Source organism: Rhinolophus sinicus, linkage group LG03, assembly GCF_036562045.2.
Source record: "Rhinolophus sinicus isolate RSC01 linkage group LG03, ASM3656204v1, whole genome shotgun sequence".
Taxonomy (NCBI): Eukaryota; Metazoa; Chordata; class Mammalia; order Chiroptera; family Rhinolophidae; genus Rhinolophus; species Rhinolophus sinicus.
Genome location: NC_133753.1, coordinates 83221879 through 83249189, shown reverse-complemented (window position 1 = coordinate 83249189; position 27311 = coordinate 83221879). Strand labels below are relative to the sequence as shown.

Sequence of the window (27311 nt, the reverse complement as noted above, 5' to 3'; positions counted from 1 at the left end):
AGACTGAATTCGTGGTCATTTAAATTCAATTGCAAAAGTCATTTTGTCCATAAACACAACTGTCTCAAAAGTAAGACCTGTCTTAAAAGCAAAAACCATCATGCGGATGAAAGTTATATTTCTGATTGGACAAGACCAGCATAGTTTGGGTAACAATGAATTGACCCACTTTTTTCCCTTGTCCAAGTTGTTACAGACAATATTCAGCCTGATACTGTCTGGTTTAGGATGTGTATAATTTCAAATAATTTTTTTTTTTTTTTTACGAGTGCTGGGTGAGCATCTCAGTAAAGCTGAGGTACAACTCCACTGTGTTTTCAGAATAAGAATGTTTCTCTTTTCCTTCTGTTTATAGGATTTTGGCTTTGTATAAAGGCCTGCTTCCCAAGATTATGAGGCTTGGACCAGGTAATGCTGTTTTTATTACTATATCCTTCCTTCTTTATTGTTGTGGTGTCTTTTTTTCTTATTTGTGTTTATCAGCAACACAATAAAAGTTATCCCACTGAGAAAGACAGAAACCTTGAGGACATAAAGTTGCCTATGAGTATTCAAGATACCGAAGGCTCCTTAAAAACGTTCTGCCTTTGTTTACAAGGTGCTATTTATGGCCTTGCTGGAGGCTGATAGAAGCAAAGCCCAGCTTAAGTCAATAGGAAGGATCCACAGCCAGTTGCAGCCAGAGAGAGCACCCAGATATACACACGCTGGCTTCTGGGTAAAGGGGGCGATTTTCAGGGTGTGAGGGACCAGCCCCAATAAAACTTTTCCCGGTGCTCTAGTTCATCCTTGCTCCTGCCTCAGCTTCATTTCAAAAAGAGAAAAGGAGGACAACTGGCCTCTGTGAATAGCAAGAGCCACTTGTCCTCACAGTCATGTCTGGGGAGTGGTGAAGCAGCAGCCAGCCTGGCGTTCACCTTTTTGGCCTCTGTCAGCATGGTGGTGGAGGCTCCTGGCTCGGGGCCTTACCTCAGGAGGCCAGCCCACAGAAAACAGGCTTCCATTCCCACAGGGAGAGTCAGCTGCCTCTGTGTAAATAGATAAGAAAATAACTGCTGCAGACTCAGCCGCCTAGGCAAATAGTCTTGGATTATAAGCAACCTTGTGAATAAGTACAGAAGTATGCACTAGACCACACGTATTTTTGCCAGGCCACACTCACCTACTTAGACATGCTGGTAATCTCCACTAGAACCCTCCCCTACTCCCATCCTCTCTCCCTTTCCCATTCCTCCTTTTTAACACCAATGTCCTCCTCCCCTAGCACACTCACACACGTGTGCATTTATCTTCAGATCTCAACCCATGAACCAGCATTTCTACCAACCTGAGATTTAGAACAACAGTCTGTACATTGAACCTGGTAAACAGCTCACACTTTCTTGTATTTAGAAAACACTTCCTCAATTCCCAATCCATCTATCCCAACTTTTCTAGGCATTTAAACATGGATTTTGCTTCACATTTGAGTTTCAGCCTGCCTTCTGTTAGTCATTGATTGGCCCATGTGTAAAAGCGAACCCAATAATAAGAATATTGGTGATTTTGTGCAACTCTCTCTGCAGGTGTGTGGTGTTTTTCCTGCACCACACAGTAAATACCTGCTAATAGACCCAGTATTACAGAAAATCATAAGACTGGCCCTAACCCAGCTTTCTCAGGAGGGGGTGGGCCTGAAAAGGGTGGTGACCTTGGAAAGTTGAACTAAAATGGTAATTGACTGGAACCTTAATCCAAACTCTTTAAAAATCTGACCCCAAGTTTTGTTAGAGGCTTGCAAATGTTTGGTTGGCTTTTTAAATGTTTTTGCATGAGGTGTCCTGAGATGCTGTGGTGTTAAATCCAATGAAAAGGGTTGTCGCGAACATACTATTCAGGCTAAACAACACTGTGAATAACTGGAAATCTCATTCAAAGACCTGGCCTCCACTCTGATTCCAAACATGCAAGTCCTAGCAACTTCAAAGGAAAGAAAGGGAGAGACACTTTCAATTTAAGGATTAGATTTTTTTAAAGAGAGAGAAGAAGAAGGAGAAGGAGGTGGAGGAAGAGGAAGACGATGAGGAGGAGAAGGCAGAGAAGGAGAAGGAGAAGGAAGAGGAAGAAGGAGAAAGAAAAAGAAAGAGACAGTAAAAAAAAAAAAAAAAAAGTGAACCTAGAATGTTCATCCTTTATTCTGAAGAAGAATCTCATCTTATTTTTATAACAGCCTTAGGAGCTCTATGTGCTATTGGTAGGTACCTGCAGTGAAAGGAGAATCTTGAAGTCTGTGGTTTAAACTCCAAATATCACTAGACTGAAACCTAGCCCAGTTCTCTGTGTTCTTGTCTTACACTGTGAACAGCTCATAAGAGTAAACACAGCAGTTACATACATGTTAGCAACCTCTGTAGTGCATCCTTGTTTGCCAAAGCACTAAGAGGGCTACAGCAGCTGAGAGAGGTCTAATAGAGAGTATCTTCATGGGTTAAAAATGAAAATCACGGGCAGATAATTATCTTTGGTATAAGGTTACACAAACATGTGTGGACTATAGATTTTTAAAAAGAGCATATGTCCGTATATACAAAATAACTAAAATCAAAATCAAGCTCTATTTCTTTCTGTCAGAAGTCAATCTTCTATTCATACAGCCAAGTCTTCTCTAAGTTGTGCTGAGGATATTTGTCCACATTTTGATTTTGTAATATTTTTCACACGGACATGAAAGGATAGATAGAGACTGTCTGAAAGGACGTAGAATGTGTGCTATTTACTACATCAGATAGAACACAAAATCATCCACATACAAAAAAGCTCTCCTGATGTCTAGGTATTCAGCAGGCTCAGTGCCTGTTTTCCTGTGTCATATTCCTATTGACATATTACATGGCAAGCCTCTCTGCAGCCAGTTACATAACTCCCCTCTTCCAAGACAAATGATGGTCTTATGACACCCAACCTCCACAACCAAATTTTCAAGTGCAATACATAGATGTCCTAGGCAGACAAAAAGAATGAAAACAAAAAAAGATTGAAAGCTAGCTTAGTTTTGCCATACAGATTTTTTAAATATTCAAAAGCTATTTTTCACATTGCAATCCAGTTTGAAAGCTGTAAGAGAAAATCAGACTCATTCATCAAGCACCATCTTAGAGATTTTCTTCTTGAATGCAACTACCACAATGCTAATTATGGGCTGAAAAAAGTAAATCCTTTGCCTGCATATGAACGATCTGAAGGTTTCTGTTCATAGGAAAGCCACATGCCCTTACATGACTAAGTGTCTATATTTATTTACTTTTAATTTTTAAAAGTGCCTGAAAAAGAATCTAATGAAAAATGTTGAAAGTTACAGAAACTCCTGGGGAAAAAATGTATTTGGAGACTCAACATGATCTTGATTTTGCCCTGAGAATTTTCCACAGTAGTTTTATATCTATGTATTGAAGCTCAAGAACTGATGATTCTGACTAGTCCCTGCCTGATAGGCGCTGTGGGATGTCATGGATTCAAATACCATGAGGGAAAGACAACACTATTGCATAGGATTTGCAATAAAAGCCGGCTCCTTTCTTTTCTAGGTGGTGCAGTGATGCTGCTGGTTTATGAATATAGCTATTCATGGCTTCAGGAGAACTGGTGATCGCCTATGAAGTGTTTTTCCCCTTGAGATAATGGATATTTGCTATACAGCATCTTGAGAAGGCGAGACTATCAATCATCTAAGCTGATACAATTATAAATTATGATTATACAATTGTATACAATTATAAAGGGAAAAACAGTTCAGCAACCAAACCTATTTTGATACTTCAAAAATTATCTCTAGACAATTTGAGACAGTAGTTTTGGCCATATCCATAAAACTATGAGAAGAAAAATAACATGAAGCAATGAGGTATGAGGTACTAAATATAGAAAAATAGCATAGAAATCAGATATATTTCATAAAAGCAATGGAAATTTTTATACCTATGATTTTCTTACATTGCTTCACAATGAAAATCCATTGATAATTATTTTTTTCCAAGAGGTCAAGAAATGCTTTAAAAAAATTTAAGCCAAAATTTAAACAGTTTTTATAAGGAACGAAACTCTTCCATATATATTTAAAAGTCACAAACAATATTTTTAAAGTGCACTTAAATGGCCTTTTAAAAATGTTGACTTTTATGTTAAGCTATAAACCTGTTGGTTTTCTTCAGTAATAATACACATCTCAACTATATTTTCCTAAATCTACTTTATATTTTGCACTGTTAAAACAGGTCATACTTTAAAATCATGATATTTGAAGTCTTTTGTGACAAAAAGAAAACATGAAATTATAATAAACTACTTTTCTTCACATAGTTCCCTTTGAGAACAAGTTTTGTTGCTGAAATATGTTCATGTTAAATCACAAATTAAAACCACTCCTTGGGCCCATCTGTTCTGTCTATATTTGCCTCCAAATACCTTTGTTCAGAACGCTTTACCTATGCCACTCTTAAAAAGAATGTTTAGGAGCCGCCGGTTGGCTCAATTGGTTAGAGCGCAAGCTCTGAACAACAGGGTTGCCGGTTCGATTCCCACATGGGCCAGTGAGCTGTGCCCTCCACAACTAGATTGAAGACAATGAACCGCCGCTGAGCTCCTGGAGGGGTGGCGGGATGGCTCAGTTGGTTAGAGCAAGAGCTCTCAACAACAAGGTTGCTGGTTCAATTCCCGCATGGGATGGTGGGCTGCACCCCTGCAACTAAAAATTGAAAACGGCGACTGGACTTGGAGCTGAGTTGCGCCCTCCACAACTAGATTAAAGGACAATGACTTGGAGCTGATGGGCTCTGGAGAAACACACTGTTCCCCAACATTCCCCAATAATAAAAAAATGTCTAGAGTAAAATACATTTTCAGATTATTGGTTATAAGTGACAGCTTCAAGTGTGAAATCTGCTATTTGCAATGTTAAAATACGTAGTATGCAGGGGAAAATGTTTCAAAATAGAAGTACATACTTAGCATTTCCAAAGAGTCCTGTATTAATGTGCACTCCAAAAAATGTCTCCTAGGCCTTGATATAACCAAACTTGATTTTATATCTGCATCCTGAAATGATGTTACTTCAGTAACTAAAGTCAACAAAAATATCTGCACATTCTAGATGACACCCGTTCTTAACTACTAGTATGGGATATTTCTACCATGAGGTTACATCACTAAAGCATTTTGAAAATAAAAAAAATAAAAGATAACATGGTAATTATTACTTTTTATTAATTTAGAGCATTTAAAGTATAAAAATAAAGGCTTTTTGACATACTGTATATACATACACAGCCTTCGGTTGTACATCCTTTGCAACATGTTTTTTAATTTATAGTTCAACCCAATATTCAATAAGAGAGTCATTAAAAGTAGGAAAAAACAAGAGAAACAAGAATGTCTGTTATACAACTATCCTTGCAGGTAATACTCTTGCATCCTGTGAGAGAGAGTACTGCCTGCATAGAGGCCATGAAATTGAACCTTTCACCTCTCCATGTGGATGGGATGGAAAAGGATCTCTGAAAGAGTGCATTTTCCATTTTGAAAACAACACTTTTACCCCCTAAGAAACAGAGGAAATATGTCAACATTAACCAATAATAATAATGTTTAAAAATCAAACAATTCCCAACCCCATATCCCATCCCATTTTCCATCTCTATTTTTAAAAGTAGCTTTAAACCATAATTTGCTTTGAATAACAAATTATATTTGGGGTTTCTGTTGTCTTTTTAAATTTACTTCATGTGAATTCACTGTTGCTAAGAAAAGACTAGGGGCCAGAGGGGAGGGGGAGAAAACTTTGATACCATTAATATTCGATTTTTCAAAAGTACGAGAACCAGAAAAAATTATAAATAGCATAATAAAAAGAGATTTCTTAATTTAGATAAAGAAAATAAGGTTTAGTTGTGTTTCCATACAAATGACTGATATTTTTTAAAGACTCCTAATATCCACCTAAAAACATCTGATAAGGAATAATTCTGTACCTTATGTCAGTTTTTCTGGATGGCAGGAGAGTCCCTGTATGGTATGGTTTTAGAGTCTCCACCAAAATATTGGACTGGTATTTTTGTTCCATTCGGTTTATAGTCTATTTTCTCACCAGACTGGGAACTCCAGATGTCAATAGGAGTTTTACAAGATCAAAGGAAGACTGTGGCCCTGAGAGTTCATCTGCTCCTTCTGCTATTCTTCTCCTGAAGTTATAATCCCCTGTTTGTAGCACTGAATTTCGGTTGCTTTAGAAATAAATGCAGTTCAAAGCTCTCCGTAAGGTATCTGCTGCTTGAGAAAAGCAATTCCTCGAACATAACTTGTATGTCAGAAATCTGCTGTTTACATCCTAGTGATTTGAAGACCTAGCTAATCTAGCCATCTGAGTTTTAAATGAAGCCATGAAACCAATGTGACAGAAGTGGACTGCCACGGAGGCTGTGCACAGCACAGATAGGAAGAAATCAAAATCACCTAACGAATGCATCTTTAACATCCATGTCTAGTGATGTGCCCTTTTAGTTATTGCACAGAATTAACACCCCAAAACTCGCAATATATTAATTTTCCAATAGATGACTTGTACCAATGTTTTAAAAACGTATTTTCAAGACTATATTGCCAAGCAGGAAGAACTTTCTAAACAGAAGAGATTTAAAAACTGTAGAATTTTGCCCAAGAAAATCAATTGTTTTAAAATACAACACATAATCACACGCTCACACACACACACACATATACTCCACAGCTCTATTATTACCATTAAAATTGGTTTAGAAAGATTTATCCGTTTAAAGTGTGTCCTGTAAATCCAGAAATGAATAAAGGGAATTTTTAAAAATGAAATAGCATTTGTGTTCCTAATACCACCACCAGTTTGCCTACATGTGAAACATGCTCTGTACAACAATGTAAACTTCACAGCAAGCCATTTTTACATTCATTAGAGCAGAATTTTCCATTTTCTTTAAATTACAACATAATTTTGGGCTGAGATTGCTGAACACACAGGTAAGCCAACAACAACAGTACAATTTAGTTTCACAGTGGTTTTCTTAACATAAAGTTCATTTTAAGTGTCTTTGCAAAGCGTTTCACATTAAATTTAAGTTTCTAAGTGACTTTCTTTAGAGCCTTCTTACTCAGATATTTTCCACCCCCTTGCCTTTATATGTTTGGCATGTGTGTTGTTTGATTAGAATACAAAATGGGAGACTGGCTTGTTCTATCTGTTTTTGAATCCTCTGCTGTAGAAAGAAAATGTCCTTCATGGGATGTTGAAGCCTTCACTGCACACACAGAATTTGGGGCAAGTCCAGGTCCAGGAGCCCAAGTGGCCCACCACCAAACAAAGACAAAGACATTGCCAGAAAGTCACCTTTGCAAAAGAAAGAAAAAATAGAGAAGGGTGGGGGAGGGGAGTATCCCATGGAATAAAAACACAAATGCACCATCCAGAGTCCATTATTTACAAACTAATAGAAAATATAAACATTATCGTATTTGGAACCAAGTCAAAACACCAGGAGGAGCTAAATTCAGATACTGCTTGTGTTATACATATATTCTCCAACAAAATAGGTCATCTCTTAAAAATAAACAAAGGATCACTCAAATCAACTGCTGATTGGTTTCCTAATGATGAATTAAGGCTTATTTGGTCACCTTATTTGATTAGAGGGTGTAGCATTACTTTTTTCTACATGTATTTTCCTTTATTGATTTTGCAAAATCTTAACAATTGCACATTTCAAAAGTTTAGGTTGATTTAGAATAAATATACACATGTGGTTTTACCAAAGACTAATTTAAAAAGTTCCTTAAGCCCTTTGAGGGGTGCAGGTTTCTTCACTACATTAAAACAGTGTGTGGGCAGCATAAATGTCTCATTCAGTCCTTAATAATGCTTTTGTTTTTAAATCCTAAAGTCATGTCAGGTTTTCTGTGAGAGAGAAGTTATGGCAAGAAATATTTAAGTGTCATCAGCACAAAGGAGGTGAGTCCATAAAGCCAGCTGTCCAGGCAGAAGGGTTGGAGGGCAGCAGGGGTGGGATCCGAGACCAGGGAAGGGGGGAGGGTGTGCTGAGAGGGGGGCCCCCCGGGTGAAGCTCTTGCAGACGGAATTTCCCATCAGAGTGCAGAAGCTGTGACAGAGTGACTACCTTCTCGGGCTGCCTGCATCCCCTTGAACGCCAGCGACGCGGGAATGTCACAGTTGTGGGGGGAAAGTGGGGTGCCGCTGGCATGTTGCCACCCATGTCCAGCAACATAACCAGAAGGAGCTGCGCTGTAGGTCATGTAAGGCGACACTTGGGCCGGGGTAGGATAAGGAGCCATGGTGGATGCTGACACAAAACTGCTCACAGCTGGGAGGCCATTTGGTGCCTAAGAGGAGTGGGAAAAAGAAGAGGTGAAAATAATCACATTACAGTAGCGACATTTCACTGGTTCTTGGAGAGGAGACTGTAAATTCTGAGCAGTAGTAGCTAACAATATTCTGACTCTACTTTTCTGATTTTTTTTTTTTTTTTTTAGATTTGACTTTAATTATATTCTAAATGCGTTCAGTCTTGCTACATAAACATAATGCCAAACGACAAGATATTATTCTTTCCACAAAGGTTTTGAGGGGGCTACGACCAGAAAATTCACAGTATGTGCTGTGCTATTTGGAATTATAGGAAGGCAATGCAGTGTGAGGAAAGAATGAACGGAGATGAAATCCTCCTAGGATCTGTTCAGCTATCCATATGCCTTTGTCAACCTTCCCCGTACTTTGGTTTGGTTTGGTTCTTTTGTTGAGGCGTTTGTGAGGGGCCTGGTTGGTGTAGCTTTCATTTCCAGCAACGAAGGGCACAGATCATGGGCTGTCAGTTAGAACTCAAAATGAGCATGACCTTTGTTAAATAAAATACGGGCCATAGTTTAAAACGTCATGTTGTAAATGCCTGCTGGACAAAAGACAGGCAAAAGCAGTGGGTTTTTTTTCATTGTTATTTAATTGATTGGGGTGACAATGGTTAGTAAAAGTATATAGGTTTCAAGTGTACAATTCTGTAATACATCATCTATATATCGCATTGTGTGTTCACCACCCAGAGTCAGTTCTCCTTCCATCACCATATATTTGACCCTCTTTACCCTCTTCTACCACCCGCCTCTTCCCTTGCCCTCTGGTAACCACTAAACTGTTGTGTGCATGTCTATGATTTTTCTTGTTTTTAAATGACGATTGAGGGTATTTTATCAAAACGGAAACTGGCTATTCAAATGTAAAAGAACTGTATATATGTGGTTTTGAAATTGGAAAATTGGCTTGCAAAGTTTTGGGGCCCTGTGATGTAAATTTTTTAAAGCCACATGGATAAATCTCTTGAAATGAATTTAAATGTAAAATTTTAGTTTGCAAACAAAATGCAGCAGCTCTGGCAGGCAAGTCTGCCTAGAAACCAGTATTCTCTTGGCATCCAATTATTGTTAGTATTGTTACTATTAACAACATTAAAAACACCCTGATTTCTGGCATGAGCACTCAGCATCCTTCTTCAAGTAACCTAATTTATTCCCCTCAATTTCTACATTATTTAGAAATAAACAGTAAATCCTGTTTTCTGGTAGAGATGTGAATGAATTAACATATCAACGTATTTCCTAGTGAAAGTAAAATGCAAATAATAGATTTATTATTAGTAAAGCTGTTTTAATCCTTAGAGGTAAATTAAGCAGACATGTTAGACAGTTTTTCCAATTCAATTGCAACATAGAAATTGTTTTCTAATTTAATTCACTTGGTTATTATTTTCATGGGTGGGGTCTCAAAAATGATTCTCTCAATTTAGAGTAATACTTGAAGTAGATTATATACATGGGTGTGATTTAATACTGCTCATTGATTTCTGGCAAAATAAGAGTAAAAGTAGAGGGTTAATCTTGTGTGCCTGTTCTGTAAGAACATAGACCTCATGTTCTGTTTGTCAAAATACCTGTTCTCTGAAAAATGGGAAAGGGGAAAGGAAACTAAGGTTTCTTGAATATGTCCCATGTCCTGGTAGCAAGAAATATCCAACATATTTTATCAAATAATGAGGACTGATCAATTGTAGCTCATTATAAACTATTGAGTTTATGAACTTATCTCTGGTGCTCATTATAAACTATTGAGTTTATAATAATTCCAAGATGATATATAAGTAGTACAATACAATGTTGAATTAAAATTAAAATGTATTACAAGAAACCCAAAGGGTGATACTGTATTTTTTAACAAAGAAACCATTGCATGTCACTGTTGAATATACATGAAATCTTATACTCTTTTTATACATAAGAATACAGAGTAAGAATTTAGCCAATTACTGTAGGCCAATTGACAAGTCAATGGCCACGTGTTAAGTTATCACCCCTGTCTGATGTAGGATCCGCTATAGCAAATCTTTTTCTGCTTTTTGCTGGACAATTAAAAGACAGACACAATTTTATCTCAAACCAGAACATCTTTTGGGAGAATATCTGGTAAAAAGAGTCTTTCTTCTTCTAGAACCCAATTCTCATTGCTAGATCCTCATTCTGGTTCTTAGCTTCTAAAAAAAAAAAAATCTTTTTTCCTTCTGAGAAGGGCTCATTAGAGAATGGCTCAGAGGAGACACTGTAAGGCTCTCAGCAGATGAGTGTGAAGATAGAGAGCGATCACATTGCAGAAGAAATTTAGCATTGCATAGAGATTATATAGTTCTGGTCATGTTTATCTAGGATTTTCCCAATAACCTATGAGAAATTAGTTTGGAAAGGAATCGATTGTTCCAGTTCAGTCATGGAAAGGTGCTTGCATCTGCATTTGGCCTCTTCCAGTCTAACATTAATTAATATTTTATGCTATTGATGCCAATGAGCACCAAGAATCATAAAACAAGAATGTTAAGATTAAAATGCTAAGGTTAAATGACTTTTAAAATAATGAAAACCTTCGCTCAATATTTTACAAATACATAGGTTAGACTATTTAATATCATACATGACAGAAACAATGTTCTAGTTAGTAGGGAAAAAATTCTGTTGTTGAGTTCTCTTTGTCATCACAGCTAAATTTTTCCTGCCTGTTGTTTTCTTTGTATTTTTCTATCATCCAAAATTAACAGTTCTCTCTGAAATACTTGCTTTGTCATTTTCCCTTTTGTCTCCTTACACCCTTCCCTTGGAACCACTACTCCCGGATGTGTCCCCTTTATTTGGGGCTCCTCAACTGTTTAATTGCAATGTCTGCAATCCCTTTACATGCACCCACTTCTTTGTTTTGCCTAGAGATGCTCCCCCTGAGAAACCCGGCTGGATTAAACTCTCATTTTAGAAAAATGTGCCTGGGATTTAGGGGGAGTTAGAACATTGGATTTAGGCCCATGTTACCTTCGGGTGCCTTACTTAGTCTATGACTACATTTGTTTGTCAAGTGTAAAAAAACACTGCTAATTTTTTCCATATTTGTCCCATTTCTCATACTTAGAGCGTCAAACTTCCTTTTGTGCTATTATTCCTATTAGTATTAAATATTTCAAAGTTCTCTAAAATCCACAATATATTTAGAGTCATTTTAGTGATGCAGTCTCTTCTGTGTTACAGAAAGGAAGAGCAGAAAGGGAAGCTCGGAGGGGTTTGACCTCTTAAAAAAACAGAAATTTTTAAACTTAAACAATAAAAATATTTCTTAGCTTTCCCTCAGGTTAAATTATGACCTAGGTTTGGAGTGAAAAGTTTTGTCTTAATTTTTCTTTTAACTTATAAGTTCATATTTAGAAATGTAGGGGGAAAGTAGCATAAGCTAGATCAGAGAACAAACATGCTTTAAAATGTACCTGCCACCTTCACTATTCATTCATTCTAGTGACTCAATAAACACATAAATTTTCTCACTATTAATTTTGAAATGTGACATTACTAAAAGATACAAATCTCTACTGGAGAAAATAATTGTTATTTATGAAGCCATCACTGAAAGAGTAAAATTTTCCACCGCAAAGAAAACTACAGGTAGCATTGATGCTTGTTTATTCTTTCCAGTAAAAGAGTACATGACTTAAACTTCCCAAATCTGTTTAATGTTTTCAGTGAAGGGCATGTAATTAATCTGAAAGCTAGTTAGGCTGAGTAGAGACTACCAAATGTACACCATAAATATAGTGGGAGCAAACATGCTAAATTACTCTATTTAATTGGATTGTAAATATGATTTATAAATCAACTAACATATGGAATCCCCAGGGAAGAGTAAACAAATTTTCCAAATGAAACCCCTGCAATGGGCATGTAATGGAAATCTCATTTTTGAAAATGACTTTACCTAAATATTCCATAAATAAGACTTCACTCCATCAACCTCTTTTTTATGTGGATCTTCCTTGAAAGCCATAAGAGAATCCTTTCCTCTAAAGAACTGTACAAGGGTACTCTCTGGAGCAAACTATCTACTACCTAATTCTGAGAATGACATTACTAATAGTACAAAGTAAAATAGACCAAATTGCATCCTGGAAAAAGTAAGTTGCTTGCTTTGTTGAATATTTTTAGAAAAAGACAGATTTTATCCCACTACCATTAAAGGAAATAGTCCAGAAAAAATACATAAGATGCAATGTAGTCTAGTTAAGGTTAGAGTGAATGAAAGCATGAGTTTTCATCTCATTTGTTCCAATATATAAAAATACAGATTTGCCAGCTTTTAAGAATATGTTTTTAAATGAGTATGTTGAGAAGCTATATTGGCAGAAAGCTAAATTGTAAACAGTTTGAGGACAGGGACTCGCTTCAATCATCTCATATCTCCATAAAACAGGACACATTATAGGTGTTTCATAATCATTTGTATACTTAAGTTAGTGCAGACTTTTGAAAGCAAAGATGTGATACTCTTGCTTTAAAAAACAAAACTAAGAACCCTTTATCACAAAACAAGCATTACACTTTAAGTAAGCAAAATTAATGAAGCTGTTGAAAAAAGTAAATAAAAGTTCTAACCTAGCCATTTCATTATTTGATTTATGATCATTACATTTATTCCCACCCCCAAGAAAATGGAAATGCATTAGTATCCAAACACTTATATGACCACGAAAAAAACTGGTATGACAACTGTCTGGCAATTAGAGGTTATAGACTATTCTTCAAATTCTGGGAATTGTCTACTCAACATTTTCTCTCTTGAAGAAAATACAAATAGCAGTGCCAAGTCCTCTACCCACAATCTTTCATCCACTCACCAGTTCTACCTAGTCCTCTCATGATAAAAAGAGTTTACCTTGGCTTTATAATGAAGTAGATTTAGCCACAAACTGAGGTGTGCTTCACCTAGAATTTCAACCTTGAAATATATCATAAGCAAGAAAATGGTTTAGTTCTGAACATAAACAAGATTTTCTGTTTTTTGTTTTTGGTTTTGGTTTGTTTTTGTTTGTTTGTTTTTGGTGAAATCATTTTTCTGACTGTTGTTCTGCCTTTCTTGATTCATTATGCAATGACTTAATAAAACAAATCTGATAAAATTAAATGGTTGTAAATATGGTTTCAACATTCATCCAAAAGGATCTTAATTTTGCTTAGTTATGAGATGGCAGATCTAAATGTCTCTGGGTAATGGAAAGCTGCTATTTAAATTTTTTTTCTAAATTTTATGTTTCCAAAACATTAAATTGATGTAGCCTTAAAAAATTTTAATCACTTTTTGTATTTTATGAGACACATTTTGCTGATACATAATCATTAATTTTGTTTTAAAACACTAATAGTTAAAAACTAAATAGGTAGAAGTATGTTTTTCATAATAGATAGTATTATGAATTTCAAAGACTGTCTATTGGCATTTGTCTAAGATTGCATTCTCTACAAAAGCATAAATTAACACAAAATTAACTGTATTTGATATTAATAAAAATCCAGTGCAACTTCATTTACCTTTTCACCAGAACAGTATGTCTGCTAAGACAGCCAGTTTTAAAATAGTGTACTAGAAAATTATATTCAGTATTCTGAAATACTGTATTTCAAATTCAATGTACAAATGAATGCTTCATAAGACTTTCAGATTAATTTGTCTCCAAATTCAACTATTTTCACACGTCTGAATTTTTTCTTAAGTCCAAATATTTAGACTAGTCTTCATTTCTGACATCTCAATTTGTAGCTAATATTATATTAAACTTGCTGTCTGAGTTAATATATACTACCCCAAAATGAAGATACCCAAAGCTTATAAATCTACCATTCAGATACTTTAGAGTACCAGATATGCAATTTTTTTTTTCTGAAAAGGTATGCCCAATTGTAGAAAATATTTCAAAAGCTATATAACTATTTATAAACTGTTTAAATAAAATGAGGCATTAATTCATTAAGTACTAAGTAAAGGGTAACTATATTTCAACCCATGATTCTGTTTGTTTGTTTGTTTGTTTGTTTGTTTTGCCATGCAATTGCATTCAATACAAATTTTATGCTTTCAACAGAAGAAAAACAGCCATTAGGAACCAAAAATCATTGTTGCTATTCAGAATTAGAAGAGATTAAAGAGTTCTAGCCCAATATAAAATGTGGGTGAAAACAGCCAAAATAAATAAATATTATTTTTTACCTATCCTCAGAGGTAGACAATAAAGATTTCTGAATGGCACTATAAAATATCAATTGCAGCATAATATCAAAGTGTAAGACAAGATTTAATTGTGTTTAGAAACCTTTTGAGTTTTGAAATTTTACATCATTTGAATTATCTTACTACATGGCAATGCAGAAGATTAGCATATTGCAATTAAGAACTTTCCAAATGTAAGTTTCATATAAATAACTTTCTCTTCTGGAAAAAAATTTAACTTGTTTTCTTAAGTATTTAGAATATATTTATTTGGCCACTTCTTAAGTTAGTTCCTTCTATAAATCTGATAACTTAGTGATTTAATATTTAGTGTATAAAATGTAACCAATTTTCATGTTCAGAATATACAGACAGAGTAAATCATTTGAAAGTGTTCAATTTTATTTTAAATTGGTTGGTTTGGTTTTGAATATTCTAAACTACTATTTTAAAATCAAAAGATAGGCATGTGTAACAAATATGCATAAGGTTCTAATTACCAGCAATTGGGCATCTTTTTTTGCAGTTTAAACTGAAAATGGAAACTAGATTACGGTAATCAATTCTACCTACAATCAATTGTCAATTCAGCCTCTTTGGTAATTTTACAGGTGTTTTCTGGGGAAAGCTTATGCTCTAAGTCCTATGATTCTGAATTCTCAATTTCTTCCTTTATATACTAAAATAAAACTAAGATCACGTAATATGCACTATTTAATAGCAATTGTAAATGTCCTGAAAGTGTTATGTGTAAAATTTTTGAGAATATATTTTTTGTCAAAGATTTCAAATTTTGTTCATAAGGCAAATAGACAGAGATATATATAATACCAAAATAAATGTAAAACACACCTCACTTCTGTATGTTTATGAGCATGTACTAATGTATAATTTTACTCTCAAGGAGATCAATTTCTAAATTCCAAAATTGCTCATAAAATGACCTGGCCTAAATTTATGTGCATGTTTAGCACACCTTCTGCATTAAGCACTATTTTGATGATTGCATAGAGTAAACACTGATTTAACTGTGCTTAGAAACTTTTCAAGTTTTGAAATTTTACATCATTTGAATTATCTTACTACATGGCAATGCAGAAGATTAGCATATTGCAATTAAGAACTTTCCAAATGTAAGTTTCATATAAATAACTTTCTCTTCTGGAAAAAAGAAAATTAACTTGTTCTCTTAAGTATTTAGAATAATACTTATTTGACCACTTATTTCTTAAGTTAGTTGCTTTTATGAATCTGAATTTAGTGATTTAATATTCAGTGTATAAAATGTAATCTATTTTCACTGTTCAATGAATATACAGAGTAGATCATTTGAAAGTGTTCTATTTTTATTTTAAATTCATTGGTTTGGTTTTGAAGTATATGTATAGATTAACCATTTCTAAGTAAGTTTAAATGCTAAATCTATAATTCAAGAAAGTAAAAATAATCACAATGGTTTTTGGATTATGACACTGCTTTATATATAAACTGGGTTCATCAATTATATGTGGGAATTGGAGACTATTTTTCAACTCTATACTTCACAATGTTAGTCTTAGAAATGATGAACTAATAAAAATTACTGAGGAACTATTAAATGCTTGCTATTATGCTAGGTGTTTTATATACACTCCTATTGTTTGTAACAAAATACCTTGACACTTTTTGACTATTAGTTCTCTGAACAAAGTATATTCTGACCAAAAAAAAATTGCTTGTTTTTAAAAGTCAATCTCCAACCTCCATTTATAACCACAGGTAATATTTAATGAGTGGTTACTATATGCCATATGGTTGCATTATCTCATTGAATCTTCACAACATCTCTTGAAGTTGGGACTATTATATCCCCATTTTACAGATGAAGAAATGAAGCCTCTAAAAGGTTAAATAACTTGCTTAAGTGGTGAAGTTGCCAGAAGATCCAAGCTCCTAACCAGTGTACCTACTGCCTCTTCTTTACGAATTACAGGCACTTTTCTAAAAGAAAATTAAAAACTTTCTTATAATTTCTCATTGGCATTCTTAACAATAGAAACAGACTCAGGAAAGGGACTCTTTCCTTGTTGCTATTTTCTGTGATGTTTATCAGAGGAGAGCTACTAATATGTATCTGTCTCTGTTTTAACAAAATAAGAGGGGGAAAAGTGGAAATGAGTTTGTTAGAGAAAATAACAAGTAGGATTTTTTTCCCAAGTGAATAAAAGTAACAAGTTCCATTTTACTTAAAAAGCTGCTTTTTACAGATAAGAAAACACAAAGTTTTAAGACTTCAAAAGAATAAAATGAAAACTGCGTATTTTGAGGCTTTGGGATTGGAGTTTGGTATGAAGAAATTTGCAAACCTACCCAGCTCTGCTCCCAGAAAACTGAAGATGCTATTTTTCGTTTTTTAATTTTTTGTTTGTGGGTTTTTTTTTGTTTTTTTTTTTTTTTTCCTTTTCTTTTAGAGAGCTTTGGCTTTGAACTCCTCCTGGTCCTAGCGTGGTGATGAATTTAGACTCAAAACTTTTGGGCTTTTGTTATTTTGTGATGTGGTTGCTTAGTTTTTCTCAGAAAAACAACAAGAAAACACGGGTGTCTTAATTTTTCTTTAGGAGAGTCGGGGGAGGGACAGAGGGAAAGAAAAATTAAACGGTCCACAGCCAGTCTGTATAATTTGAGGTTTTCTCACTAAGCTCCCTTGGGAGGTTACGACGTGACCTTTAATCGGGAAATGGTAACTTTATTAAGTTTATCTGGTTGCCCTCTTCTCACTACCGCAGGACAAGCCACGCTTATTTGTTTTCGGGAAGCCACGGTGCGCGCAGGGTCCGAGCGTGCGGACCCGCAGCCGCGGTGTTGCCGGGCCGCGACCTCGGGCGTGCGCTTGGCGGGCGTGGAGGCCGCTCGCCCGGCCTTTCGGAAGCGCCCTCCTCGGGAGACCCTGGCCCCGAGGCGTGCGGCGGAGAGGGCTTCCAAACGGCCCGAGGCGCTTCCAGGGCCGCGCCGCGGGAGCGGCCGCCCCAGGGCCCCGGGCTCCTAGCGGGGGTCGAGACCTCAATTCCGTCCTCAGAGGGGCCTCCATCCCGCCCTGGACAACTAAGGATGGGGCTGGTGCGGCGACCGGCCGTCGGCCTGGGCTTCCCCTCTGTCGAGGCTTAGAAAAGGACCGGTCCTCCATCGCCCTAACCCCGCCGCCACGCGGCCCACCGGGCGGGGCCCTCGCCTCCTCACCTGACCGTACTTGGCTTCTTGCTCCAAGGCTCCCTTGTCCAGCCCGTTCACCGCATGCGGGGCGGCGGCGGGGAAGTTGTTGCGGCCCAGGCTGCTCCACTCCTCCACTTTGGGGCTGTGGTATGGGGAGCTGTCGCTCACTCCTGGGGAGGAGGAGAAGGCGTCAGGCTGGAGGTCCAAAGCGTGCGCCTCCTCCTGAGACGCGACCCGAACCCGTGACCAGCGAGCACTAGGGCTCTGACCTTGGTCCCCTGCCCTCCGCTTCCCAGGGGCGCCGGGCGTAGGCGCGGCCTCTCCGGCTTCCAGCCCACGGCCGGGTGAAGTTTACTTGCCTCGGAGTAGGCCTCTCTTAGGTCTCTCACCCATGCCTGCGGGAAGATTTCTTTTCTTCGACAACCGGCCTTTGATTTCCTCCTTCCCTCCGCTCTCCCCCGGAGAAACGAGTGGAAGGAGCCTGAGAATTTTGCCAAAATTGTCCCTGATGGGGGAAAGAACCCTTGAAGGTGGATGGGCCGTTCTCTCAATCTTAACCCAGCGTCGACTGGCGTTGACAAAAATCTGGGGCTGGTGTGGAATGAAAAGGGAGAGAGGAACGTCCTGGCCAACCCCAGCGCCTGTGCTGGTACGTAGAAACATCCAGGTAAGTGCTCCCTATGAGGTAGGGACCTCATAGTTATGTCAATAGATGGAACAAAAGACCTGCAAAGTTCTTGGCAAACAAATAACTAAATGCTGCCCACAATACACATGCAAAATATATGTGCAGTTTTTGCCTTGTGTGTGCATACCTTGTGTGTGACGAACCTTGATGCTCTAGCTCTATACATTAAATATGTGAGGTTATGTGCATATGACTCAAAAAGTAAACACTACAGTTACCACTGTAAATGCCACACGTGTCAGTGGTAAGGTTATAGAGGGTTGTTTTGCTTTGTTTTTATGATGTAAAAGGTTAAGAAAAATGAAAGTAGAATTGAGTGTTTTTGAAAAAGGAGTAAAGCCACCAGTTATCCTTTATGTTCTTACTAGAGATGCAAAGAAAATTATATGGTGTAAACTGATTACCACAATACCTAAGGGTCTGCATATTGAATCATTGGTGTCTTTAAGTGACCAAGTGCAACTTTAAACAGGAGATGTTTGAAGACTGTGAGCAGTGTGTTTTGTCTTTGGGACCTATGGATGGAGTACCGAAGTTTGACAAAGCCACAACCACTTGATTTTAAACACTTCCATCTGACTCAGTGCTTGGAAGCACTGATCGTTTTGTAGAAATAGTCATTTATAGAAATAATCATTTTATAGGCACAAATTTGTCAGAAAACAGGTTGTTTAAAGCTGGCATCCAGAATCAACAACATCTATGAAGTTACTCCTCTCCATAACCCAATAGTTTTGCAACTGACATTTGGTCTGATTGTAGGATCCCTAGGGAAGAAACGTTTTCTTTTCAACTCTGTCAGTCTTCTTTCACTATTCCTCCCCTTCTCCAAAGAATTAAATTGTATTCCAATTTGCACCAGGAGACTGTGTTTTGGCCCAGAACTGCCAGTCTCTCTTTGCCTTCCCAGACAAAAGGCAATCGGTGGGCACAAGCCTGAAGTTATCTTAAGAAATTGAGATCCCCCTGTGAGCCCCCATTTCTGCTGATCTCACACTTTCCCATGAACAGGGGCTTCCTTTAAATGTCAGTGAGGTCAGTTTATCCTATAAATCAAGGGCAAACTCTCTCCAACTAAAGTTCCAACCAGCTCCAAATAAGACAAAATTGAACCCTTAGAAAGATCTTGTAAATTCACAGTCAGAGAATGAGAAGATGAGAAACTGGGGCTCTGCTTTAATTACTTAAAAAGATAATTGTGCCAATGTGGTGGTAACTAAGAAAGGCAGGAAATAATTAAAGGAACTATTCCCCCCCCCTTTCCTATTTAATTTTTCCTCTGCACCTTTAAACTTTTGGCTGAGAAATTAAGAAGGGAGTCTCTTTATCTCTGCAATATTTAAATTTTGCATCTAGGGCATTTTGACTTTCTTTTCTCCCTATTGAGAAAGAAGTTTATGCCTTTGTTTTGTTTTATTTTGTTTTGTTTTAACAACGCAGGAACTAAAACAAACTAGGGTCTCCTGAGGAAGCCTGAGGGAGTAGGAGAGCTTGAGGAATCATTCTTATCAAGCAGAAAAGACACTCAGGACACTGCAAGGTCAAGGGTGAGAAAAAAGGAACAGTGGGGTGGCAAAATGCAGGGACTACCGTTGATGTCCACTTGCATTCTCCGGCACCAAGGGACCCTAAAGGGAAGTGGCAGGCGAGGGGTGGGGGGGATGGGGGACGGGACAGAGCAGACGAGAGGACAACAGGAAATTGCCATGCATTTTTGTCTCTATCACAATGGTGGTTGGTGCCACTTTCTAAGATACATAATATAGCGAAGTCTATTAAGATAAGAAAGAGGAGAGAGAGAAATAACGCAGAAAATTAGTCCCAGAATGAGCAATGCAGTAACATACAAGTTACTAGTAGTAACTTCGGGACCTCTGTTTCCGAGGAAAATGAAGTGAAGCATAAGAATGAAACCAATTAGGTGACATTTGAACTTCCTGCCTGAGCAAATTTGGCCTGATTGCCAGAATCCAAGAAGAATACTGCAATTTCCACAGGGTGCCCGACTCCTCGCGGCCGCATCTGATCCCAAAACAGGCTGCCCGCAGCGGTGTCTGCAGCCGGCAGCCCCACGCCGGCTCGGGCTTCCCGGGCTGCGCCCCAAGTCCGGCCTAGGCTGAGCTCCCCAAGTGAGCGAGCCGGTCTGAGGCTGCGGCGGCGCGAGAGGAGGGGGAGGGTGGAAAATGCGAACCATGTGTTGGGGATGGGGGGATGTTATGGGTCTGGTAGTTTGAGATGAGGCAGGAGACTGTGTGTGGCAAGGAAACGAAGGGCATGAATTTCAACTTAATGAGATCAGGACACCCCCTGGGAGGACTCCTTACATTTCCAAAGGAAAGGCCCCAGGTGATGAGATAAACGCGAGCGTAGGCCGCAGCTACAGAGACCCCAGCGAGGATGCGGAGAGAGGCTCTGCTCATCCGCACAGCAACCCTTGAGCCCTTACCTTGGTCGGTGATGGAGCGAATGCCCAGGATGTCGGTGACGGAGTGGGAGGAAGGCCAGGTGCGCGGCATGGCTACCGAGCCGGGGATGGCCGGCACCCCAGGCGGCGTGGGCACCTTAGCGGCCGCCGCTGTGATGGGGCTGGGGTAAGAGTAGATGTGGTTATAGGGCAGCGCCGGCTGCGGGGCCGGCTGGTGCTGCTTGTATGAGTCGTAATGGCCCTGTTGGGCCAAGTTGCCGATCTTGTTGCGCAGGATGCGGCTGATGGAGCTCACGGAGGGCACGTTGTACTTGTCACACACGCCGTCCGCCAATAGGCGGTCCCGGATCTCCCAGGCGAAGATGCCGGGGTCCCTCTGCTTGTAGGTCCGGATGTGCTTCACCACGGTGGGGGTGGTGACACGAGGCTTGCTGCCCCCGATGGCTCCTGGCAAGATCGAGCCTGTCTCGTTGTAGCGCGCCAGGATCTTGCTGACGCAGCCGTGAGAGACCCGTAGCTGGCGGCTGATGTCACACGGTCGGATGCCCAGTTGGGCCAGTTCCACGATGCGAAGCCGGATGGCGTTGGGCAGCGGCCTCCCGTTCACAAATACTCCTCCCAGCTGGTTCACCTCCCCAAAGGCTGGCTCTGCAAAACAAACACACGGCGCGCGGAGACGCGCACCCGCAGTTTGGGACAGCCGCTTGCCTCTCGGCCTCCGCGCGCGTCAGGGGACAGAGCGGATGCACCCGCCCCGGACTAAGGACCTGGGCTTTCCCCAAACCACACGGTTCAGGAGCTTTGCCGAACAGCTCCAAATCACCGCGGACGAGTCAGACTCCCTCCCTCATTCCGGTGCTGCCTGCGGCCGCTGGTGAGGCTGCTTCGAATGTTCAAAAGTCTCGGAAGCAGGCGGGGAAATCGGTCTTGACGCCTGCAACCGGTTCCTATTTGGCTACTCGGCACTAAAGTCCTTGGGCCGCTCCCCCTTAATCCCCAGCGCCCTGCCAGGGGACCTGCGTAATTAGACAAGGACTAGGGGAAACTAGAGGTTTTTGTTTTGTTTTGTTTCTGTTTTGTTTGCGTGTGTACATATATGTGAAACAAAACTTGGTCAGTCACTGGGGCTGCGGGGCTTGCAGATGCCACCGCTCCCTTCTCTTAAAATCAGAAAATGGCATCAACAGCAACCCAGTAGCCAGCGTTTAGACTGAACTGCTGTGAGCCTCTGACCCTTAGCGTGTTCCTACAAGTTGTAGGAACACGAGCAAAGTCAATAAGGAGAGTGTGAGCGCTCAGAGGTGCGCGCCCTCGCGCGCTCTCCCTCCCTCCCTCGCCCGCTCTTTTCCTCCCTCCCTTCCCGGCTCTGACAGCGTCCCCCGCCGCCACTCACCCATTGCTCCGAGCAGCACACCAACCGGGGCCCAGTTCCGCGCTTCCAGAAAGAAACTTTTCGCACGGCCTCAGTGGCCCAGCCTGTCGCTGTCCTGTGTCGCTGGTACCTCCGCTTCTCCCCAAGAGGAGGCGGCGAGAGTGCAAAAGGAAGGAGTAAAAGGAAGTCTGTGCCCTGATGAAAGAGGCTTGAGTTCTGCATTTCAATCTAAGCAGCAACGTGGGCTGGGCTGAGCGGGGCCGGGCGGCTCTGTCTATCACTCACTAGGGACACGCCCCACAAAGAGGAGGGCCCGAGGGCAAAGTGCGTGGTGATTGGTGTGGGCCGGTGAGCGACAGCGCGGTCCGGGAAAGTCCTTCCGCTGTCTCTTTCAAGCTCGCTCTGCACCTGGGTGACTAAATACAAAGAAAATGGGTGTTTGACACCTTGCAAGGAGCAACGCAAACAGACAGCAAAATCAGGCTGACAAAAATGCTGAATAAGCAAATGAAAGCGTTTGGTCTCAATATGAGGGACTCGGAGAAGGAAGGGACTGAGGAGATTTCTTTGGGGGACAGACGAACGTCTCAGAATTGTTACCAGCTTACTCTACCTCACCCCAGACAGGTGGCTAGAGCGCAGGTGTGAGAAGGTAGGCCCACGGGAGAGATGAGGAGGTTTAGGGGAGAACGAGCCAGAGGTGAAGGCCACTGTTACCACCAGGTGGAGACCCCTCCTCCGCCGGGTTGACTAGCTCCCCACAGCAGTCTCTAGTAGGTTTATCCAGGAACATAGGTCCAAACCTTAGCTACGCAGGCTCCAGGCAGGAGCCGCGAGGTGCAGAGAATGTAACTACATCCAGCTAAAGCGAGCGCATAGCTAAAGTCGACCGATTGCCTGTGCGTGGGGCATTTTCGGCGGAGGCCAGCGCGCTGTTGCGCTGTCAAGAGGCTGGTCGGCTGGTCCTCAGTGCTAACATTTGATTTGCCGGTTTCCCCACCACCAGCAAAACGCTGCAAAGGAGTTTTGTTTATATATGAAAAAGGCTTGGTCCCAAGAAGGTGAAGGGCCTGCACATATACCTATGTAATTCCCGCGTCTTCCGTTTAGCTGGCAGAGGCCCTAAAGTTCATCCTACTTCTGAATTTCCTCTTTCGTTCACTCTACATCTAATCTAAAGCCTACAGTATTCTTGGACCGCCAAAATTATTCAACATTTTGAGTTATGGAGTATGCCAATCAAAATTTAAAAAAAAACAAGATGGGGAACATTCTTAATGAACTTGGGAGTTGTACTCTTTGGGTAGATGATACACATACTGCTTGCTACCTGACAGTCTAGCGCTCCTTCTGTGCACGCAGGATTCGGGCTGATCCTCCCACAATCCCAAGGGATGTGTGTGGCTCTGATCTTCACACTAGGAAGCTGACTGGGCCTAGATCCTGAGCCAGTAAGTGACAAGAACCCAGGAAAAACTAATGATCAGCTGTGCTTTTTGAAAAGAACAGCAATCTCCAGATACTCTTCTATTGTGGAAGTAGACTCTAAGTTCAAATTTACAGATATAAAGGATTTGAAAGATAAAGGAGAGAGGAATTCAAACACTCTTAATTCTTTACAACCCGGTTCTTGTGAAAAGTCCCACAAGTACTAGAAATACAGTACTTGAACTTGTCTGCCCTCTCCCCCCCATTGTTTAACATTTCGAAGTTTGATTTGATAGCGATTTCATCCTGGTCTGACCCTCCAGTATCTGTTGTGTGGCACCGCCAGGCGCTTTACATAGACCGCGGAGGTCTTTTGGGGATCCAAGCTTTTAAAAGCAGCAGCTCTTTCTTGGGGCTAGGCTGCAAATTAATTGGCGACTGCAGTATCTGAGGAAAGCTAACGATTTTGCCTTAGGCTTGTGCGAAGGAAGGAACACTCTACGCATCCTGATCAAATCCCCCTGATCCCTCCCCTTTCCCCCCGCAGACACACACGGTAAGTAGGGACCTGCTGCAGGCGGACTGTAGGCTCAGCTCGCGTCCCCGAAGTTAACGCATCCCATAAAATGCTGTTCCGCCTTCGAGCTGGCAAGACCGGCAAGACCCAGTGCCCCAGTTGGGTCTATGAGCCCTGGAAGGCTTTAGTGGCTCTACAGCACCAGCCCTGAGTGATCCAGCAACTGGTGTTGTTTAGCGTTCTAGCTACGGTAGGTGGACCTAACACACAACTTCCTCTCATTCCCCCGACTCCTTCAGCTGCCTCATCTCCCACGCTCTTGAGTAGGTCCGCCCGCCGCTATCGCTGCATTTCCACCTGCTGGACTTGGTCTTAGCCGCACGCGGTCTTAGCTGTGGAAGACCCCTTGCTCGGTTGGACTGCAACCCAGCCTCATCACGCGCGAGGGGGAGGTATTGGTGCAGGTGTTCCGCACTCTCAGCTCAGCGATTTCCCAAGAGCGCACGTAAAATCTCGGGTGTTTTGGGACACCAAGTATCCGCGGCAAGCCGGGGCTGGGTTCCGGGGACAAGAGGAGTCGAAATTTCAGGGGATCCTAGAGGAAGGGGCTGATGCTGAACCTTCCCAGGGTCGCACACTGAGCGCTGTGGCCAGGTAGCCAGAAACCTGATGAACCAGAGACCAGAAACCTGAAAGAGGGACATAGACACAAGGAGGGAGGGAAGGAGAAGAGAGAAAAGATGGGAGAGGGAGGGAAGGAGGGGGGGGAGAGAGAGAGAGAGAGAGAGAGAGAGAGAGAGAGACTAAGGGACAGTGAGCCTCAATGGTGGGCGTAGGGATGCAGGAGGACTGAGAGAAAGAGCAGGGGTCAGCTGGGGTCAGTGCCCCCTGGTTACTGTCTGCTCTGGACCCGGGAGATCACGCAGAGATCGGAAGAATTTCAACTAAAATAAATTTAAGATCAAAACCAAAACAACCAGGAAGGCCTGCCGCTGACACAGGCCGGGAAGAAGCCAAAGCCCTTCCCAAGGCGCAGCCGAGGCCTCGTCTGAGGGGCGACCCGCTCTCTGGGTAAATATTTACTCAGTGGGAGACTGGAAGCTGGCCGGGCGGGAGGGTGTGAAGCAGGGGCTACGCGGAGTGGAGAGAATCCGAACGCTCGGCACTGGCGGGGACAGACATGTACACCCGCCCGAGGGGAGCCAGGGCCCAGGACGTCAGAGGCGGCTCAGCCTGAGCACGAGGCTAGGAGAAGTTTAGTCCGCAGCGCGCCTTTTTGGCTGGACTCTTGTCCTGCCTCTTCGGGCCCAGGCCAGATGCTGTAAAGTCTTCATAAATCTGTCAGCGGGCCCAGTGCCGCGGGCGGTCACCTGCGGCGCCCCCCTCCCGGCACTAGCTGGGTCTGAAGAGAGATGCCGAGAACGAACAGAAATCTAGCTCCTTCCGAGGTCTCCCTCTCGCGGCCCGGCAGACGGCGCCCGGGGGCTGCAGAGGTAGGACCCCGGCGTTACAGGCTGTGCAGGGAGTAGGGAGACCTCCCCTCGCTCTCCAGTCCTGACCGACGCACTGGCCTGCTCCGCCGGGCGCCAACATCCAGGGGTCGCCAGGTCAGCGACGACTGCGGATGAGGGTGGGGGGAGCGTATAGCTAGAAAGGGGCGTGTGTTTGCGCTGGAGAGGGGTCCTGCTGTTCCTAGTTGCACTTATGAAGAACACAGTTGACAGAGGAAAATATTAAGGAGCAGATTCCTCCAACTTGCCCCCGTGCTGGAAACAGACATAACCCCAGATAAGGCCGAGGAGACTGTACCCGTCTCTCGCCCTACCCGGAGAGTTGCGGGCATCGAGAGCAGCCAAAGTCTAAGCTCCGCAACGTGTTATCGAAGCAAAGTGAAAAGCACACTTCTTCCAGTCGTCTGAGGGGGAATGCGGTAGAGCCAAGATCTCGGATCCCATTCCCCCAAAGGAGCGCCTCTTCCAGGGTAAGTGAAGGATTGCGCGCCGCGTAGAGAGACAGAGGCCGGATTTCTCCAGTCCTCGCCAAACTGCGCTGCCAACACCGGGACCGCGGGTTCCAACCCGGGTCGGCCCGCTGCTTTGTCCCGGCCTCGCAGGGTCTGCGGCCGCTCCTCCTCCCTCTGGACCTCCCAACGACAGGTGCCCAAGGCGAGGGAGGGTCCATCCTGAGATGAAGCCCGGCGTAGCTGCGTGTGGAACAGCGGGCGGGGGCGGGGGCAGCGGCTAGGGGCAAGAGCCTTGCGGTGAGGGAGAGACAGCCCGCGGGGGCCTTGAGCCCCAGCCAGGCGAGATGGGGGGTATCCGCACACTGACCTGCCGGCCTGGACTTCGCCGGGCTGTGGACGCGGCGGGACGCAGCAGCCCGAGTAGAGGGGGCAGGGGCCCCCAAAAGGAGACCAGAGGATTCTCCTAGATTTGCCAAGACCTCTCCGCCTTCCTGCCGACGATGCTCACGATTAAAGACCCTTTCCCCAGAGGGCAGCAGCCCGCCTGGTCGGTCCAGAGTGCGGAAATTCTGCTGTGGGCCGTAGGATCGGCCCCGGGGCTGCGAGCGCTCCTCACCCGCTTCCTCCTTCCGAGGGCAGGGGAGGGGCCTGTTGCCTCCTGAAACCCGCTTTTAATTCTCCGCCTGCCTGTTTCCGATCACCCGGGGTTGGTTTTTTTGTTTGCTCACTCCTTCTGTTACAATAAAAACAATCGACATTTCTTTTTCAGTTTCCCCATATTAGCGTCACTCAGTAATTGTTCTCCACCCCTCCCCCTCGCGTTGAAGGCGCGCGCGATTGCTGGTACCCTCGCATTGGAAGGTTTCTGAGTATATAAGCAAATCTTCCCTAAAGACTTTAAAGTAAAAATAAATAACGGCCCGGGAAATTGCCGTGACCCTAACATCACTTTCTGAACGCAAATTACACCCATTTTTCAGTTTTCAACAGTGGAATTGCTTTCAGAAGGACGGCGCGGAGCCCAGTGTGATATGGTTACATTTGTTTATTAAATCCGCAAATGAAAGAGAACACGTTTTTGTAAAAAGGGCAAAACTTGTGGCTGC

At 42.1% G+C, this 27311-nt stretch overlaps 2 protein-coding genes across 3 annotated transcripts in view; one reads left to right on the top strand and one right to left on the bottom strand.

Moving 5' to 3' along the window:
* The window catches only part of SLC25A21 (solute carrier family 25 member 21), a 448904-nt gene extending 444494 nt beyond the window's left edge, over positions 1-4410 (top strand). For both annotated transcript variants that reach the window (XM_074328168.1, XM_019749157.2), the window contains 2 exons: positions 356-408; positions 3564-4410. In XM_074328168.1, coding sequence (XP_074184269.1) covers positions 356-408; positions 3564-3625 — 115 coding nt within the window. In that variant the 3' untranslated portion in view covers positions 3626-4410. The remainder of the gene's footprint in view (positions 1-355; positions 409-3563) is intronic.
* A 1003-nt stretch (positions 4411-5413) lies between these two features.
* Positions 5414-26868, bottom strand: PAX9 (paired box 9). Its single transcript, XM_074328167.1, has 5 exons — positions 26573-26868; positions 22319-22713; positions 20947-21573; positions 17840-17982; positions 5414-8394 (listed from the first exon to the last, which is right to left on the bottom strand). The coding sequence occupies exons 2-5, from the start codon at positions 22320-22322 to the stop codon at positions 8140-8142; spliced, it is 1029 nt and encodes a 342-aa protein (XP_074184268.1). The 5' UTR covers positions 22323-22713; positions 26573-26868; the 3' UTR covers positions 5414-8139.
* Positions 26869-27311: the final 443 nt, after the last annotated feature.